Source organism: Maniola jurtina, chromosome 28, assembly GCF_905333055.1.
Source record: "Maniola jurtina chromosome 28, ilManJurt1.1, whole genome shotgun sequence".
NCBI lineage: Eukaryota > Metazoa > Arthropoda > Insecta > Lepidoptera > Nymphalidae > Maniola > Maniola jurtina.
The window spans coordinates 3,986,327-4,004,648 of NC_060056.1; the positions used below are offsets into that span (position 1 = coordinate 3,986,327).

Genomic DNA, 18,322 nt, shown 5'->3' on the forward strand with positions numbered 1-18,322 from the left:
GCATACTTTTAATGGATTTTTTAAACTTTGGTAAAGGCAAGTCTAATATTGACTGTGGAATTTTATTATAAAATATTACACTCATTCCCACAAATGACTTTCCCACTTTTCTGAGGCGGAGCGTAGGATATGCGAGCCTATTACGGTTTCTAGTTTGCCGGTCGTGGAAATCACCGATTTTTTTGTAACTATGAATGTTTTGTCGTAATTGACATAGGCATTTTATCCCGAAAAATCAAACAGTTCCCACAGGATCTTTAAAAACCTAAACCCATGCGGACAAAGTCGCGGGCATCCTCTAGTTAAGAATATGATCCATCATGACTAATACTCCAATTTCTCCACCAATTAAGCATAAAGCTTGCGCCAGGAGTGGGTACAACAATAGTGCAACGGGTGGGGTTTGAACTGCTGACCTTTCGGAAATCAGTCTGCTCCTCAACCGTTGAGCTGTCGAGGCTCTATTTATTTAATCGAGGCTCTATTAAATACAGCTTATGGCTGTCAAGTTTGCACGAAACATTAAATCTAATGGAAAGTTTTTGTTTTACGAGGATTAAAGTATCCTATGTATTACAAACAACATCAGGACGGTTAGTTCCAAAATTTGTCAGGACTAATGCAGAGATGGAGCCATACAAATCAAACGTAACAACATAACCAAATGTAAACAAAAGTAACAAACAGAAAGATTATAACATTAATATTACTTAACATTAAGCATTGATGGGTTAGTATAAATAACTGTTGTTTGTCATTTTATAATATTGTGAAATTGTTAACATTTAACAATAAGGTTTACACCATATTTAAAGATTTTTTATTTAACAATAAGGTTTATTTAAAGATATATATGTGAATGAATCCGATCAAAAGGATCCCTGTCATTTGAGAGGCTAGCTAGAATCATGCCTGATAGAAAGTAGTCACGATTAGGTTGGAGCGCACTAGCCTTTAAGGTGCCTATTCACTCCTGCCTTGTAAGTCTTTGCGCTAACATGAAAAGGTAGTCTTTATCGCTTTGCCAAGGTGGTGTTGACAAACTCCACAAGCAGAGCATTGTTATGTTTATGTTTACAGTCTAATGAGTATATGACTAACCTGCCAAGGGTTGACTTTAGGTATTGGGGCCTCGACAAACTTCTTGGGCTGGTCGTCTGATTGCTGCTGGTCTGTGGTGGGCTGAGGCTCGTTGTGAGGTTGAGGGGCCTTGTGGGGGCGCGGAGGAGCCCTGCGCTCGCGCTCACGACGGCTCTTGGCAGGACGCCGCGCGTGCGAGATGACGGGCACGAAGCCCTCCTCCTCCTCGTCGTCCGGCCGTGGCGGCGCGTCCGCCACCTCCTCGGAGGCCTCGATGTTCTCGATGTTCTCCTTGTTGCTGTCCCCGCCTCGGAAGTTCAGCACCGACGCGTACGAGGGCCCCGCGCCCTCCGACACTCGCGCGGCCATGCCGCTCTCCACGTTATGTAAGCCCGGGCGCGCGCTCCGCGCCGACATAGGATCACGAGCGCGCGGCCATGCCTCTTAGCAAGACGGCATGGTGCGGGTTGAACCCACGAAATTCACTTTTTACACCACACAGAGGTCGACCTGTACTCGACGATGTTATATCTAGACTAGTTTCACCGAACTATAATAGAAACAAATATGTGCACAGTACAAAATTCACACCAGACTGACCCTGGATCGACCGTATTTACATCGAAAAAATTCACTTCCGTCGTCTCGTTCCAACTTTTTACGCACACCCGACGGTCCGGACGCACCGTGGCGATCGATTACGTGCACAAATATAACTGAAAATGACCTTTTCGACCTGGAAATAACTAAAGAACCATATTTTGTTCACAATTCACACATGTGGTCGGACGCCCAAAAAGGTATTTTCCGCAACACAGACGGATCTCGCGGAAGGCTGTGACTTCTTATTTTACAGGGGACATTTTGTCACCAGATGGCGTTAAAACATCACTGACAGCGAGCGCGTTCAAATTAAAAGCTCGAAAAATCCCAATTACAGAAAAGCTAGTCTATAATTTGAATTTCCTTGTACATTTTTACAATATTTAGGGGATTGCCAAGGTGTGCATTTACAACAAAAGGCGTATGAATTTAAATTCAGTAAGCGTTTGACATAACTTTCTCTAAATCGCGAACGCAGCCACTGTAAAAATCACATTTCATTCCTATATCTTGGCGACCATTTGGCGACCTTGCAAATTTTGTAAATGTAACCTATTTCAAGTGGTGTATTTGTGAAGTAGATCAAAACGGAATAGGAAAAATAATTTATTTTAGAAAATGGGAATTTTCTATGATAATGTTTAAAATCTATTTCATAGCAACCAATATTTTTAATCTATTATCTTATATTTTATTGTCTATGACTCGATACACGTTGCAACACTAAACAATCGTTCAGAAATTGTTTTACATTCGCCTTTTTCCTTTTTCAATAAAACCTTTTTCTTTTACCATGATTCTATTAACTAGTATCAAACCTTCTTATTTAATCCTATACTTACAGATGACCTACAGTGAGTAGTGACTGGCAAACAAATTGAGCAAAATGCACAATGTTGATTTTTGGCAGACTAAAGAAGACGCGAGCTTTTTTTTCTGGTCGGTGAATGCGAGGGTATTTCCAGGTATTTCTACCGCAGGGCCGCAGGGAGCACCTATGCGATTGGTTGATCAGTCGCCAACTATTCATTTATTATTTCCCGCGAAGGAACGTGCCAATTTTCCCCTAGCGCTTTTTCCTCAAAATATGTTTTCGCTGTTTGCCGGTCATTGTACAGCCAGGTACCTAACTAAGGCTACAGATTCGTCTATCATCATTTTTCAAAACAACTCATTTAGTCTGACTTGCAAAAAGTTTGATAGATACTAGAAGGCAATCTTTTGGGTATGAAATTGTTAAAATATATCCCATACTGTGACGGCAAAATCAAACATTTCCAAGACTTATCCAAGCCTTGGAAGTTTAGATTTGCTGCCAAATTATTTGATGCAGTCTTCTGCATTTTACGGAGAAATCGTAGCTTTTACGTATCGTTCGTAACTTTTCGGACCAATGAATACTTAACACTTGCAAGATACTGTAAGCTAAGTGGAGTAAAATTAACCATTATTAAACATTATTTTTTTGTATTAATAAACGATAGCAAAAAATATGCCTTGTACAATAGGTATAATAAGAATATCAAACTTCCACAACCGCACCGCACGCCACAGCAAGCAATATCACCTGGGTGCCTGGTGCACTTCGACCACCCGTTGTGCCAGATCCTTTTTTCCACGCACATGCAAACTGTGGAATCAACTCCCTTTTGCGGTGTTTCCATTAGATTACAACATGGGGTTATTCAAGATTAAATTACCAAAAAATTCCTGAAAGGCCGGCAACGCATTGACAGTTCCTCTGGTACTGCTAATGTTCATAGGTGGTGGTAATCACTTAACATCATACTACCTTGTGCGGTGAATACTACCTTAGTGATACCCGCGCAACCGCCAGTCCGTTGAGGAACAAACACAGGTTTTATTGGATGCAAGCCCCACATAACGCCTCCGTTTCCCCTGACGGAAGGGTATGCGTTAGGCATTTCCTGTGTATAAAAAAAAAGGTGACCCGCCTGCTCGTTTGCTCGCTATTTTTCTCCTCCTTTTCTAAAAACCTCTTACCAAAGTTGTTTATGGATAAGCGCTTTCTGGGTTAGTCGGGCAATACATTCCCAAGAAGTTCCGACAATTTCTACAATAATGGTAGACGTCTTTACAGGATCTTAACAAATATGGTAATGGGGCACATATCCAGCAGCATAGCAAACATAGTATGCAAGCGCATAAGTGAGTGCAAAGGGTTATTTTGCTTGCCACTACAGTCATCCCCGTGTAACCACACTCAGGGCAAACAATAGCCATTGGTGTAAAACCAAAGTTATAAACTCTCGCTGGAGGAGGTGGTAAAGGATTATCAACGTAAATATCAAACGCCGTTGCATAATTAGGCGGCGGGGTGTGCTGAATGTATGATGGAGAAGGAATAAAAGTTCCCATCAATCTAGGCCTTCTTCGTACTGCCATTTGTCTTAATACAAACGAGTAGGATGGGGGAGCACTTATCAGTGAATCTGGGGGAGTAATTTCTGAATAGTTCCTGGTATTGAACCAAAGTTGTGGATTATTGATCCTTTTGTCAGCCATAACTAAACTTAAGGAGCTCTCGTTTAATTTAGCTAATGCTTGCAAGAATAATGGCAGTGGTGCGTTCGATAAAGGCATGTTTAAGGACATAGGAGAGGGTAAAGACGATATTCGTAACGGTTGATTAGTTATTGGAGCTTCTAATCGTTTAATTAGTACTGGAGGTATTGACGATGTTCCAGCATTGAATAACGATTCTTCGTTCTCAAGTTTGATTCTTGGTACCATAGTATCGGTTTGAGTTTCAGGTAAATCTAATCTTTGAGCACATATTTCTCTAGAAGTTATAGATGTCTCGTCTTCCTCTGGGTTTGCATGGAGTTCTTGTGTGATAGGAATAGAAATGGTATTGGTGCTTGCAGGAGGATTATCACTTTTCTGATTATCCATTATTTATTTGTGAAAAAAGGTTACCAATTGTAAGTAATAATTTTAATTAAATATAAATAATGAAGTAAATATTTCAATGTTGATTTTTATATGCTTTGCATTTGCATTTTAAATTGCACCTCAGTCCACATACTCTTTGCCTCAGTCTTTGCCTAACAAAAAAAAAACTATATCTATGGTTAACGGAAAGTGGAAAACATTTTTTTCAAAAGATTTTACTAGTGCATCAATTTAAATAAAAATTGCGTATTATTTTTCATAAATTTTACAATATTTTATTTACATTTTATTCAAAGGATATGTTAAAAAAAAAAAATTTTTGACTAATTAATACACATGGCAATACTTGATAACTTTTGTCAGAAAAACTGACGCTTCCGGTCCTTTCATTCCTTCGTGGCATGGCGGATGGTCTTTACCGCCGCCTATAGTGTTTTTTAGGAGGAATAACCTCGCTTAAAAAGCGAAAAATGGTAAGTTCTTGTTTTTCAAAAGTGCTTAAACTATTAAAATCACATTTCACAATAAAGACTGCGGAGTGAAAGTGTTCGTAATAAGAAACTAACATGGTGCTTCGTCCACGTGTTTCTAAAAGAATCGCTTGAAAATATCAACAATTTCATGAGTTTCAGTGAGTTTTATACATCTAGTACAATTTTCAGAGCCTAATTAACGATTATTGAAACCCTGATTGTCGTTTCTATCTGTTAATTTCGGTAATCATTGTGTTTTGAAAATGGCATATGAACCACATTTGACAACTTAAAACTTTGTTTTTGTCGATTATCGAGGGATTTTGAAAGAACTAGTGGGTGAATTCAAAGTTAATTCGCATTAAATAAGCAAGCTAGCTTATTTACATCCTGTATTAGAGTATAATATTGGTATTTCATTGGTTATGTTGAGGTTAAGTTCTTCCGGTATAAATGGAAATACTAGTCTCATGCCGTGTATGCTTAGTTTACTGTGTGGAATTCTATGAAGGTGTCATAGGTTCCAATACTGACCAAGTAAACCTCTCAAATTCACCATCAATTTATGAATAATTCATACTGAATCCTGACTGTAAACTCACATTAAAATGTGTTCATGAACAAATATAATTAGTGTTTTCAAAGTAAGTTAACTATACCAATTGGGGTATCATTTGAAAGGGCTTTACCTGTACGTTCTAAAACAGATTTTTATTTATTTTTATGCATATCTGTTGATTTATTGTGCAAAATGCAAAAAAATACTAGAGTATGGAACCCTTGGTGAAGTCTGTGGAACCCTTGGTGGAGTCTGATTTGCACTTCGCCGGTTTTAGTTCATGCTATCCCCTAACTCTTCCTGGTTGTGCCTTGTCTGGCCTTCCAGGCACTGACAGGGGTATATTAACATTCCTTTAGGAAACAACACTAAGCATTAAGCTGGTGATGTGTCGACATATGGAATACAGTTCATTCATACTATAATAATATTATAAATGCAAAAGTGTGTCTTTCTGTCTGTCTTTTCACTGCCCAAAAGTTTGACCCCATTTGATGAAATTTTGTACAGAGTTAGCTTACATCCCGAGGACGTACACAGGCAACTTTTTATCCTGGAAAATCAAAAAGTTCCCATAAGATACTTAAAGGCCCATGAGTTTAACCAATTCAATATGGAATTTGGAACAGAGGTAACTTGCATCCCAGAAAAGGAAAGAGTTCCCATGGCATTTTTGAAAACTCTGAATCCACACAGACAAAGTTGCAGGCATCTAGTAACTAATCTTTGAAACAAGCCTGTAAAAAAAACTGAACTGGTAACCAGCACCTCTCAGAGGTTCAAAGATCACACAAAATGGTCTTATGGTTGTTTTTAGACATCTCAGTTAATTATTTTCAAATGCTAAAGGGTGTTCAAATCAACTAATTAGTATATTTGATCCTTTTCTTCTATCTGCGATCAGTCCTTGAACTATAAACAGATTTGGGGTTTTTGAATGAATTTAGCTATTTGTAACATTCAATCTCTTTCCAGAGTCTATCAGTAGCCCGACCGCTAGTGTCGGTGTACTCGGAGAAGAGTGAGAAAGTAGCGGATGTGTCCGTGCCTCTGCCGTTCGTGTTCAAGGCGCCCATCCGCCCGGACCTCGTGAACGATGTACATGTCTCCATGTCCAAGAACGCAAGACAGCCCTACTGCGTCAACAAGGAGGCTGGTGAGTGATTCTCTGAGGATCTTTAGCTGAAATGTGTGTACAGTACTCTCTCTATATAGTCGTTATTCCTCATTACTGAGGGTCGTGACCCCTTTCCATTAATCCCATAATGGTTGGAGTTCTCTTAGGATAATAATGCGGTGGGTTCCCAGTACAGTACTGGGTGTTACAGTTCTACTTGTAAGGTAGGCCAATGTACAGTCAAAGGCCGTAAGTCGTTTAGCACCTTAATGATCATATTCGCGTGGCACGGTTATGCACATGCATTAGGTGTGTGTGGCGTGTTCATAGAAAAAGGAATAAGTGCAACAGGTGTTCGGTGCAATAGTTCTGTGGAACTGCTATTCGATTTCTGAGGCCTGCTGTACCTGTGCAGAAATCTTATTTTTGTATGGCGCGAACATATTTCTTATATTGGCAACAAAGCACACTGGATGTCTGCATTAGTTAATAAGTATATTAATTATATTAACTAACATAAAATAAGTTTCTTACTAACATACATTACATTATAATTTTAGTTACTAACATAGATTAAGATAACTAACTAACATAATATTGTGGGCCTTTGTTGCTTGAATAAATAAAGATATTATTATTATTATATTTCAGCCGATCATAGTACGCGTCTGTTCGCTATTGGTAGTTGCCTGCGCGCACTGTTTCATATGCGTAAAGTCTTAGGGTAAAGCCACATGCACTAAATGTCCACATTCAACACATTTGCCATGGTGTTGAGTGTTACTGCGAATCAGTGCTACATTACTGTAACGATAAGGCGTTCTGGGTCTCTCTTGTGATTGGCACGGGTGCAAATTTGTTACTACAAGATAATTTTCAGGCTATGAAAATTATTCTAGGCAAAGTGATTAAAAGGTCTGGGCAATGTGATTAAATTATATTATTTATGCTTCATAATGTATTTGCAATGGGCAAAGTGATAAATACCAAAGTCTGGGCAATTTGATTGAGTATTGTGATTGGCGAGGCTGCAGATTTGTTACTACAATATTATTTCTACATAATCTATACTAATAAATAAAATTGGAGTGTCTGTCTGTAATTTCGAAATAACTACCGCATATTAAGGTCATATGGTTATTTGAACGATACTATAACTGAATCACACGTTTTTAAAATTTTTGTCTGTCTGTCTGTCTGTCTGTCTGTCTGTCTGTCTGTTTGAAAAGGCTAATCTTGGGAACGGCTGAACCGATTTTGACGGGATTTTCACAGACAAGTAGAGAATTGATCAGGGAGTAACATAGGCTACTTTTTTAACCGACTTTCAAAAAGGGAGTTGTGTTTTTCTACCTATGTACACCGAAATCTCCGAGATTTCTGAACCGATTTGCGTCATTTTTTTTTAATCGATAGAGGAACTTTGCGACATTGTTTCATTAAAAATTTGGAGTCCAACTCCTCAATCCTGATGCTGCAGGGGATCTGACCAATCCACGCGGGCGAAACTGCGGGCATCAGCTAGTGTATTCATATAACATACAGTGACTGTAACATGAACCTGTGTCCATTGGTCCATAGGTCATCAAACGAGTGCTGAGTCATGGGGTACCGGTCGCGCCGTAGCGCGTATCCCGCGTGTCCGTGGTGGAGGTACCCATAGGTGAGATTAGTTCCATAAATCTTTTTTTTTTAACCCCCGACCCAAAAAGAGGGGTGTTATGTATCTGTGTGTCTGTGTATCTGTGTATCTGTCTGTGGCATCGTAGCGCCTAAACGAATGAACCGATTTCAATTTACTTTTTTTTGTTTGAAAGGTGGCTTGATCGAGAGTGTTCTTAGCTATAATCTAAAAAAATTGGTTCAGCCGTTTAAGAGTTATCAGCTCTTTTCTAGTTTTCTTGTAGAAAAGAAGGTTAGATAACCGTTAGGTTCATAATATTATGTCAATAGACAAATGTCAAGCTGTCAAGATGGACGTTGCCTAAATACATAATTATTTATTTGAAAATGATGTTTTGGAAAACTCAGATACTTTGGATCGTCGGGGGTGTTATAAATTTTTAATTTACACTTGTTTATATTTCTAGACCATCTGCAATTAGTCCTTGATGTGGACTATAATCAGATTATTATGAGTGCGTTTAGGGTTGGGAGAAGGTCACTCTATCAAGAAACTTACCACATGCAGCAGAGTTAGTAGGCTAAAACAAGCCACAATAGAAGAGTAGGCTAAAATGAGCCACAATAGAAGAACTGTCTTGTGGACAATAAAGTCAGCGAAAGCTCTATGAGAAGAGTTCCATAAATCTAAACACAGTGTAAACTCTACAATGCAAACTTCTATTTAACGAAAAACTCCTTAAAACTCAGTGGACACTAACCGTTTTGAATCACCAACCAATTACAAACGAAACTATGTTCTCGAATTAAATTTTTGTAAAAACATTTTCGAATTGAATTTTGAACATTTAAAAAAAAGGTTTGTGATTGGTTGATGACTCAAAATGGTTAACGCCCACTGAGATTTTTGTCTCTGTCATTTGTATGGGATTACGTAACAGGGAGAGTGCTATATTAATGTCTTTCCATGGGTGTAGTATTATCATCATCATCATCATCAGCCTGTGGACGTCCACTGTTGGGCATAGGCCTTCCCTAAAGAGCGCCACCACACCCGGTCCTCAGCCTTCCTCATCCAGCCACTTCCCGCCAGCCGCTTAATGTCCATCGTGCTGGAGGGCGTCCCACACTACGTTTGCTTAAACGCGGTCTCCACTCAAGGACTTTCCGGCTCCAACGGCCATCGCCTCTACGACAGGCATGGCCTGCCCACTGCCACTTCAGCTTGCTAATAGTTTGGGCTATGTCAGTGACCTTGGTTCTCCTGCGGATCTCCTCATTTGTGCAGTATACAAAGGAATAATTCCGCAGGTCTGGTCAGGGTGCGTTCGGTAACATGTGTCGTGGTGGTCGCATGTTTGCGCCGACCAAGCCGTGGCGGCGCTGGCACCGCCGCGTCAACCTGCGCCAGCGCAGAGCCGCCGCCGCCGCCGCTGTTGCTGCCGCAGGCGTCCCTGCGCTTGTGCAGGCTAGAGGTGAGTGAAGATCGACCTTCTGCTCCATCATCAGACCCTGGTCATTGTAAGCCAACATCACACTATCACACTTTCACACTATCACACTTCACACTATCCCACTTCACACTATCACACTTCACACTAATATTATAAATGCGAAAGTTTGTGTGTGTGTGTGTGTGTTTGTTACGCCTTCACGCAAAAACCGGATTCAGCCGGATTTGGCTGAAATTCAGAATGGAGATAGATAATATCCTGGATTAGCACATAGGCTACTTTTTATCCCGGAAAATCAAAGAGTTCCCACGGGATTTCGAAAAACCTAAATCCACGCGGACCAAGTCGCGGGCGTCAACTAGTGACATAATATAAGTTAGCATTCATTTCATTATAATTCTTCTAATAAGTTTAGGTATATTTTTCATGTCCTTCAGTTAGCTGTAATATTTTATTGTACTCTTTGATTTTCCGGGATAAAAAGTAGCCTATGTCCTTCCCCGGAATGTATCCCAAGTCTGTAACTTTCATTACAATCGGTTCAGCGGTTGGGCCGTGAAAACGTAGCAGACAGACAGACACACTTTCGCATTTATAATATTAGAATGGATTAAAAAAAATGAACCTCCAGCTGGGCTCTTAGGGTAAAGTCACATGCACTGAATGTCCACGTTCAACACGTTTGCCATGGTGTTGAGTGTTACTGCGGATCAGTGCTACATTACTGTAACGATAAGGCGTTCTGGGCCACTCTTGTGATTGGCACGGGTGCAAATTTGTTACTACAAGATAATTTTTAGGCTAATAAAAATTGAACCTTAATAAATTGCATTAAAGTGCATGCGACGGGTCTGCCCGTGAAATTCAAATTTAATTTGGTTTTACGCCGTTTGTTAACTAATACGACAAAGTAGGCTTATGGCACTTTAATTGCGCCAATGGCAGTATCATCCTCACAGGTTTATATAAAAATCTTTACTTGAAAGGGTCCAGTTTAAGAAATTTGTTATAGTCGAGTAATTTGTGAGTAACTCATGTCAAACTCATTATTTTGACTAATGGTATTGGTAATGGTATGGGTTTAATAAAAACTGCCACACTTCGTCCAGGTTAGCCCGCTTCCATCTTAGACTGCATCATCACTTACCGCCAGCTGAAATTGCAGTTAAGGGCTAACTTTTATCAGAATAAAAAACTCGCTTAACGCGCCTAAAGAACTTTTTACTTAATATATTATAATCACAAAAATATCTGAATATTAAATGAATTATCTCCTTGGCCAGGTCACATCATTGAGAAGATTCCAGAACTGCCCCTGGTGGTCTCGGACAAGGTCCAGGAGATCAACAAGACTAAACAGGCAGTCATCTTCCTGAGACGCGTCAAGGCCTGGTCTGATGTCCTTAAGGTGAGCCTATATTTACTTTCTCCTTGACCAGAGGGTGATTTGCTAACTCAGTTTCTAACCCTACATGATAGCCACCGAGCTCATTTTTAATTCATTGAAGGTTTTCTACAAAACAATATTTTAATATCACCCAGAGAAGCAGCAATGTCCAAGAACCAACCAACCTCACTGGCTTTCATTCAATGTAGACACTGAGTTAGTGAATCATCTCACAGGTCACTATATACATATATACAATGATGTGCACATAGACATAATACTCGAAACTGGCACGGGCACCTAAAGTCACGAAATTTGATAGTTTTAAATTTAATTAGGTTTGTCTGTCCTTTTCTTATTGCATTGGTAAGAAAAAGATGCGAATACTCTTAAATTTAGTGGTGATTAGAACCATACCAATGTTATATTTATAACTAACTGTCAACCTGTCTATCGGCTAATATTATGTATAAGTCCCTATTCTAAATCAGCCAATTAATTTTAACTGGCTGTTATTCCATATGGGACGAGAATAACTTTCTTCAACAACAAACCAATAGATGTTATGGTTTATTGGATATAGAATGGGGAAGACAACTGAATTTTTTATCTCACCATGGGACTAGTTATTGAATCTCTTCTGTTCTGTGGTAGAATGATCTGTATTTTTTTTTGTTTTTCTTTTGTCAGCAAAAAGTATAGTGATAGGTAATATTTATGATTTAACTTAAATCTTAGCAGAAGTCTAGGTCATAATATTTATGATTTAACTTAATCTTATCTAGGTCATAATAGCTATCTGCATGCCTTTCAGCCCGATCCATCCAGTAGTTTGAGCTGCCCGTTGATAGATCAGTCAGACACCTTTTCCTTTTATATTTATCTATACTAATAAATAAAATTGGAGTGTCTGTCTGTAATTTCGAAATAACTACCTCATATTAAGCTCATATGGTTATTTGAACGATACCAACACTGAATCACACATTTTTAAAATTTTTGTCTGTCTGTCTGTCTGTTTGAAAAGGCTAATCTTTGGAACGGCTGAACCGATTTTGACGGGATTTTCACAGACAAGTAGAGTATTGACCAGGGTGTAACATAGGCTACTTTTTTAACCGACTTTCAAAAAGGGAGTTGTGTTTTTCTACCTATGTACACCGAAATCTCCGAGATTTCTGAACCGATTTGCGTCATTTCTTTTTTAATCGATAGGGGAACTTTGTGACATTGTTTCATAAAAAATTTGGAATCCAACTCCTCAATCCTGATGCTGCAGGGGATCTGACCAATCCACGCGAACGAAGTCGTGAGCACAGCTAGTGCTTAATATGAAAAGTATGTTTGTCGATAGGTGTACAAATCGCAACGCCTGCGCGCCGGTAAAGGAAAGATGCGCAACCGCCGCCGCGTGCAACGCAAGGGACCTCTCATTGTATTCAACAAGGACCAGGTAATTATCTCTGCAATAGACTAGCTTAGTTTTGGGGTTATGAATGATTGAATATACTTTTATTGGACACAACAAAATTAGTACCGAAAAACACATACAAAGCACAACAAAATATAGGTACAATTTGGCGGCCTTATCGCTACCTAGCGATTTCTTCCAGGCAACCAATGTGTTATGTGCGTTTTAAGCAATTAGATGTAGAAAAAACAATATTACCTACTAGCCCATAGCACAGTTCACAACAGCTAGGAAATTGTAATTGTCGTAGATAATAGTTTAATGATTGTGTATAATAAATGTAATTAATATATTGCAAATTGCGATGCCCTGACAGGGCGTCATGTAACTATACTTATTTAGCTTTAAGTTATATAGTTAGTTATTAGTACATGACAGCAATGAAAAAAAAAAAAAAACTTCTAACTGTTTGTCAAGTAAATCTACAGGGTACTTCCTATTAACCTAGGATCATGAAAGAAAGTAAAGGAAAAAATCTGAAAACCGCGAATTTGTGGTTACATCACAAAAGTAAATCAAAATGTGTTCATGAACAAATAAAATTAGTGTTTTCAATTTTCAAAGTAGGTTAACTATACCAAGCGGGGCATTATAATATGAAAGGGCCTTAACCTATACATTATAAAACAGATTTCTATTTATTTTTATGCATACAGTAGACCCCCGGTATTCCGGCCCCTGTCTAATCCGGCACCCCCTGTAATCCGACATGTCTAATTATTATTGAATTTACTAAATTTGACCTACATAGTGAAGTATGATTTGTACTTCAGAGTATGTATAACATATAGAATCTTATCATTGGATCTATAATAAATAATTTGTCGGATTACAAGGTACTCTTTTGTAAAAAAATCCGGACTATAGGGGGTCTTAGACAGTACTCTATAATCCGACAAATTCGATAGTTCGACAATGTCCTGCAAAACGTTTGTCAGATTACCGGGGGTCCACTGTAATAGTTTTTGATTTATCATACAAAATGTTGGAAAAAAATACCCAAGCACGGAACCCTCAGTGCGCGAGTCTGACTCGCACTTTGCCAGTTTTTTTACATTATAATATGTAGTTAACCACGAAATAAGCCTAAAGTGATTGGTTTTTTTTGGTTACCAGGGCCTGACCCGCGCCTTCCGCAACATCCCCGGCGTGGAAATGCTCAGCGTGAACAAACTGAACCTGCTTAAACTGGCGCCCGGCGGCCACGTCGGACGCTTCGTCATCTGGACACAATCTGCTTTCGAGAGGCTGGGTATGTACCAGACTATCCTAATAATCCTAATCCTACCAATATTATAAACTAGCGACCCGCCCCGGCTTCGCACGGGTGGACACTACCACGAAAAATCCTATCTATTTTCCGGGATAAAATATAGCCTATACGGATTCGGAAGAATCCCTCTAAGTAATGGTAAAAGAAATTTTGAAATTGGTCCAGTAGTTTTTGAGCCTATTCAATACAAACATACAAAAATACAAAGGTTTCCTCTTTATAATATTAGTATAGATGTGAAAGTGTGGATGTTTGGATGTTTGTTACTCAATCACGCGAAAACTACTGAACGGATTTGGATAAAATTTGGAATGGAGATAGATTATACCCTGGATTAACACATAGGCTACTTTTTATCCAAAATAATGAATTTATCCAAAAATCTTTTCTAAGCAGATGTCCATGTTACGGGCAATTTGATAAGTCCGGGCACTATTAATAAGGGCCGGTCTGTATTAATAATGCCCGACTCAATTGGGCAATGTGATTAAAACAGCATAATTAATCACTTTTCCCGGCCATTATGAATAATGCCCACCCTGTCTTGGGCAAAGTAATAAAATAGGTGAACTGTAGTGTTTTTGTTAATTAAATGAAAGAACCTAACCTAACCTAAGCTTTTTTTTTATACGTGGGAAAATCCTCATGGATACCACCGTGCTCGGCGAGGCGAGGTGGTTATGTCGGACTCTTAACGACTAAGACCCCACGGCTTACCGTCTCAATCGTTGTTGCTGGGCACAGGGACACGAGTGTTTTGAACTGCGACCCGGCTAACGGTGCCCGCCAAGGCAGGCACAGCTCTGGGACTAAAAGGGGCCCCAACACCGTTTAAGGCTCGCTGGAAACAAGGGCTTGCCTTCCAACTCGACGACCTAGCTATCATATAGCTATATATTCAAGCTATCTCAAACACTGATTTATTACATGGACCACGGGCCGTCGGGAATTATTAATAATGGCCAGTCAAAGTGGTAAATTAATCACTTTGCCCATCGCTCTTGGGCATTATTAATAATGGCCGGTCCTTATTAATAATGCCCAATTAATCACGTTGCCCGTAACATCCATGTCATAAGTTACCTGCGTGCCGAATTTCAGCTCGATCCGTCCCATAGTTTGAGCTGTGTGTTGATAGATCAGTCAGTCAGATTTTCCTTTGTTGTTGTAAATTCTGCCGTCCTAACAAAGAGTGCAATAAGTCGAGTTTTTGGGCAAATTGACTTAAGACCATATCCGTAATCAGGAAAATGAGCTCTATATTTTCGCCTTAGACGTCTTTTTTGTATCTTCAGTAGTTTCGGTTCTGTTGGTTATCAAAACTGCAATATGTAATATTACGATTTGTAAGTAGCTAATCATAACCGCGAATATCTCGAAAGTAGTCGAAACCTAGTTATTGCTCTCTTCGTTAGGACGGCAGAATTGTTGCATAATTTAACTAAGTTTATCAATTATTTGTTATAAAAGAAAACGGTTTTTGTCAACAGATTCCCTATTTGGTTCATGGAAGACACCCTCAAAGGAGAAGAAAAACTTCAACCTCCCACAACCCAAGATGGCCAACACCGACCTAACCCGCCTGCTCAAATCCGAAGAGATCAGGAAATGTCTGCGAGCACCCAAGTAAGTTTTCACTTCTGTAGGAACTATAATTTTCAGATTTCAAACTAGATGGCGTTGCACAGAGTTCAATCTCGCTAGAAAAGTTTTCATCAACCACTTTCATGTTGTGTAAAGCTAGAGTTTCTTAGGAAAGCGGTATAGCTACCGCAATATAGCGTTGAGTGATGTCACAAGACTGAAAAACCCAATTTTTTTATTTTAAATAGCTAAGTTTATCATGATGACTAATTTTCCTCTTTCCCCTCCCACTAAGCGTAAAGCTTGTGCTAGGAGTAGGTACGACAATAGTGCAACGGGTGGGGTTTGAATCGGCAACTCTCGAATTTTAGTCCACTCCTTTAACTGTTGAGCTATTGAGGCTCTCTGAATAATGCTTATTTATTACAACTATTATGATGAAATTACTCTATCAGAGCATTGGGTTATGAATAAACCATGATTACCTAAAATCACGTTGACACATACTGATACACCTCCACAACAGAACATACCAACTCCACAATAAACCACACACTAAAATGACCCTTATTCCCTTCACAGTAAGAGAGTGGTTCGCGCGACACGCAAGCTCAACCCGCTGGTCAATGCCAAGGCAATGCTGCGTCTTAACCCGTACGCAGCTGTAATGAAGAGGAAGGCAATTCTCGACCAGCAGAGGACTAAGAACGTGAGAGCACTTGCTCTGGCGGAGAAGCGTGGAGTAAGTATCCGTAATCATCATGAGCAAGTCATCGCCAGCTCACTTCATACCAAGGGTATCCTTTCAGAGTAAGGTTTTTTTTAAAAGAATATTAGCCATTTTAATCATGACTAACATTCCCCTTTCCTCTCCAACTAAGCGTAAAGCTTGGTGCTAGGAGTGGGTACGACAACAGTGCTACGGCTGGGGTTTGAAGCGCCGACCTTTCGGAATTCAGTCCACTCCTATAACTGTTGAGTTATTAAGGTTTGGGCCATAGTCTACCATGCTGGTCAAGCGTGGATTGGAGTACTTCGCACGCTTTTGAGAACATTTTTTTTTCCTCTTTCGTCTGGCTTTACAAAGATTAGCCAATGTCATGTTTGTAGTTATTTGTAACAAGTTAGTTAAACTATACAAGTATGGACCCCGTCTGTGCCGGCGCTCGCCGACACACGCACGGCACCCCCTTAGAGAGCTTTTCAGTCAGTTTTAACAAAAAAAACACTGCAAAAAGGCAGAGCACGCCCGCCAGCTAACACCAACACAGACGAAGTCTTTGAGAACATTATGGAGGGCTCTCAGGCATGTTCGATTTTCATTCGCTATGGGAGTAGCTCTAAGCCCTAATTCGCACGAGCGTTAAAAAAGCGTTGCGTTATAACCCGGCGTTGCGCTAATACAAAGTGCGCGTTAAAAAAGCGTTGACGTGTGAACAGAAACTTGGGAATGCATTTGTTCTATTTGAACGCTGTTTTAACGGACGTTGAAAAAGCTCTCGTGCGAATGAGGCCTAAGGGTTACGGGGAGATACACTAAACATGATGAAATTCTCTAGAGAGCATTGGGTTATGACTAAACCATGATTGCTATATCACGTTGACACATACTGATTTAACCCCAAAAACAACCCGAATTACCCCTCTTTCAACCCCAAATAACACTAAGAATCTTTCCAGATCAAACTACCCGACTCCGATCCAGCAGTCAGAGCCCAAAAACTACGCGAAAACAGAGGAAAGTCCATCCGTTTGGCGCTGTCCAATAAACCCAAGAAGCCCGTTGCCAAGAAAACCCCCCCTCCACCCAAAAAGGTGAAGAAGGTGGAAAAGGCCAAACCCAAGAAGGCAGCCGTCGCTCCTGCGCCCAAAAAGTGAACGAAATAAAAAGTTTATAGAAATATAATTTGTCGTTTTTATTTTTATTCTTTTATTTATACTATTAAGTAATAAAGATGTAAATAAAACTTATGAAAGTTAAAATAGACTGTTTTTTTAAGAAACCAAAAGTATCTTAAGGGCCGGCGCACATATGGCGAAGCGCAGCGCAGAGCATTTTTAACCCCCGACCCAAAAAGAGGGGTGTTATAAGTTTGACGTGTGTATCTGTCTGTGGCATCGTAGCGCCTAAACGAATGAACCGATTTTAATTTAGTTTTTTTTGTTTGAAAGGTGGCTTGATCGAGAGTGTTCTTAGCTATAATCCAAAAAAATGGTTCAACCGTTTAAAAGTTATCAGCTCTTTTCTAGTTTTCTTGTAGAAAAGAAGGTTAGATAACCCTTAGGTTCATAATATTCAAGTGTCAATTGACAAATGGCAAGCTGTCAAGATGGACGTTGCCTAGATATACATAATTATTGATAATTATTTACTTGAAAATGATGTTTTGGAAAACTCAGATACTTTGGATCGTAGGCGCGGAATAGTCCAAGAAAATCGGTTCAGCCGTTTGAAAGTTATCAGCTCTTTTCTAGTTACTGTAACCTTCACTGGTCGGGGGTGTTGAAATTTTTTAATTTACACTTGTTCAGTCAAAATATTATCGACGTCGTCCTCATTGAAATCACACTAATATTAAAAAGGCGAAAGGTTGTATGTGTGTGTGTATGTCTGTTACTCCTTCACGCGAAAACTACTGGATGGATTTGGCTGAAATTTGGAATGGAGATAGATTATGTCCTGGATTAGCGTATAGGCTACTTTTTTTCTCGTTAAAATCCATGGTTCCGGTGAGATTTTGAAAAATCACAAACTTATTTACCGCGGGTAACACCGCGGAGC

The 18,322-nt window shown here is 39.6% G+C and overlaps 3 protein-coding genes across 4 annotated transcripts in view; 1 reads left to right on the plus strand and 2 right to left on the minus strand.

Moving 5' to 3' along the window:
* LOC123879549 (la-related protein 1) overlaps nt 1-1,914 on the minus strand; it is a 72,398-nt gene extending 70,484 nt beyond the window's left edge. For both annotated transcript variants that reach the window (XM_045927316.1, XM_045927314.1), the window contains exon 1: nt 1,102-1,914. In XM_045927316.1, coding sequence (XP_045783272.1) covers nt 1,102-1,497 — 396 coding nt within the window. In that variant the 5' untranslated portion in view covers nt 1,498-1,914. The remainder of the gene's footprint in view (nt 1-1,101) is intronic.
* Nucleotides 1,915-3,644: 1,730 nt separating this feature from the next.
* Nucleotides 3,645-4,719, minus strand: LOC123879585. The gene has a single exon (XM_045927380.1). It carries the CDS (start codon nt 4,597-4,599, stop codon nt 3,697-3,699), a length of 903 nt encoding a protein of 300 aa, XP_045783336.1. The 5' UTR covers nt 4,600-4,719; the 3' UTR covers nt 3,645-3,696.
* A 203-nt stretch (nt 4,720-4,922) lies between these two features.
* LOC123879573 (60S ribosomal protein L4) lies at nt 4,923-17,446 on the plus strand. The gene is made up of 10 exons (XM_045927356.1): nt 4,923-5,072; nt 6,607-6,787; nt 8,330-8,411; nt 9,683-9,846; nt 11,109-11,233; nt 12,567-12,665; nt 13,800-13,935; nt 15,447-15,582; nt 16,123-16,282; nt 17,221-17,446. Exons 1-10 carry the CDS (start codon nt 5,070-5,072, stop codon nt 17,416-17,418), a joined length of 1,284 nt encoding a protein of 427 aa, XP_045783312.1. The 5' UTR covers nt 4,923-5,069; the 3' UTR covers nt 17,419-17,446.
* Nucleotides 17,447-18,322: the final 876 nt, after the last annotated feature.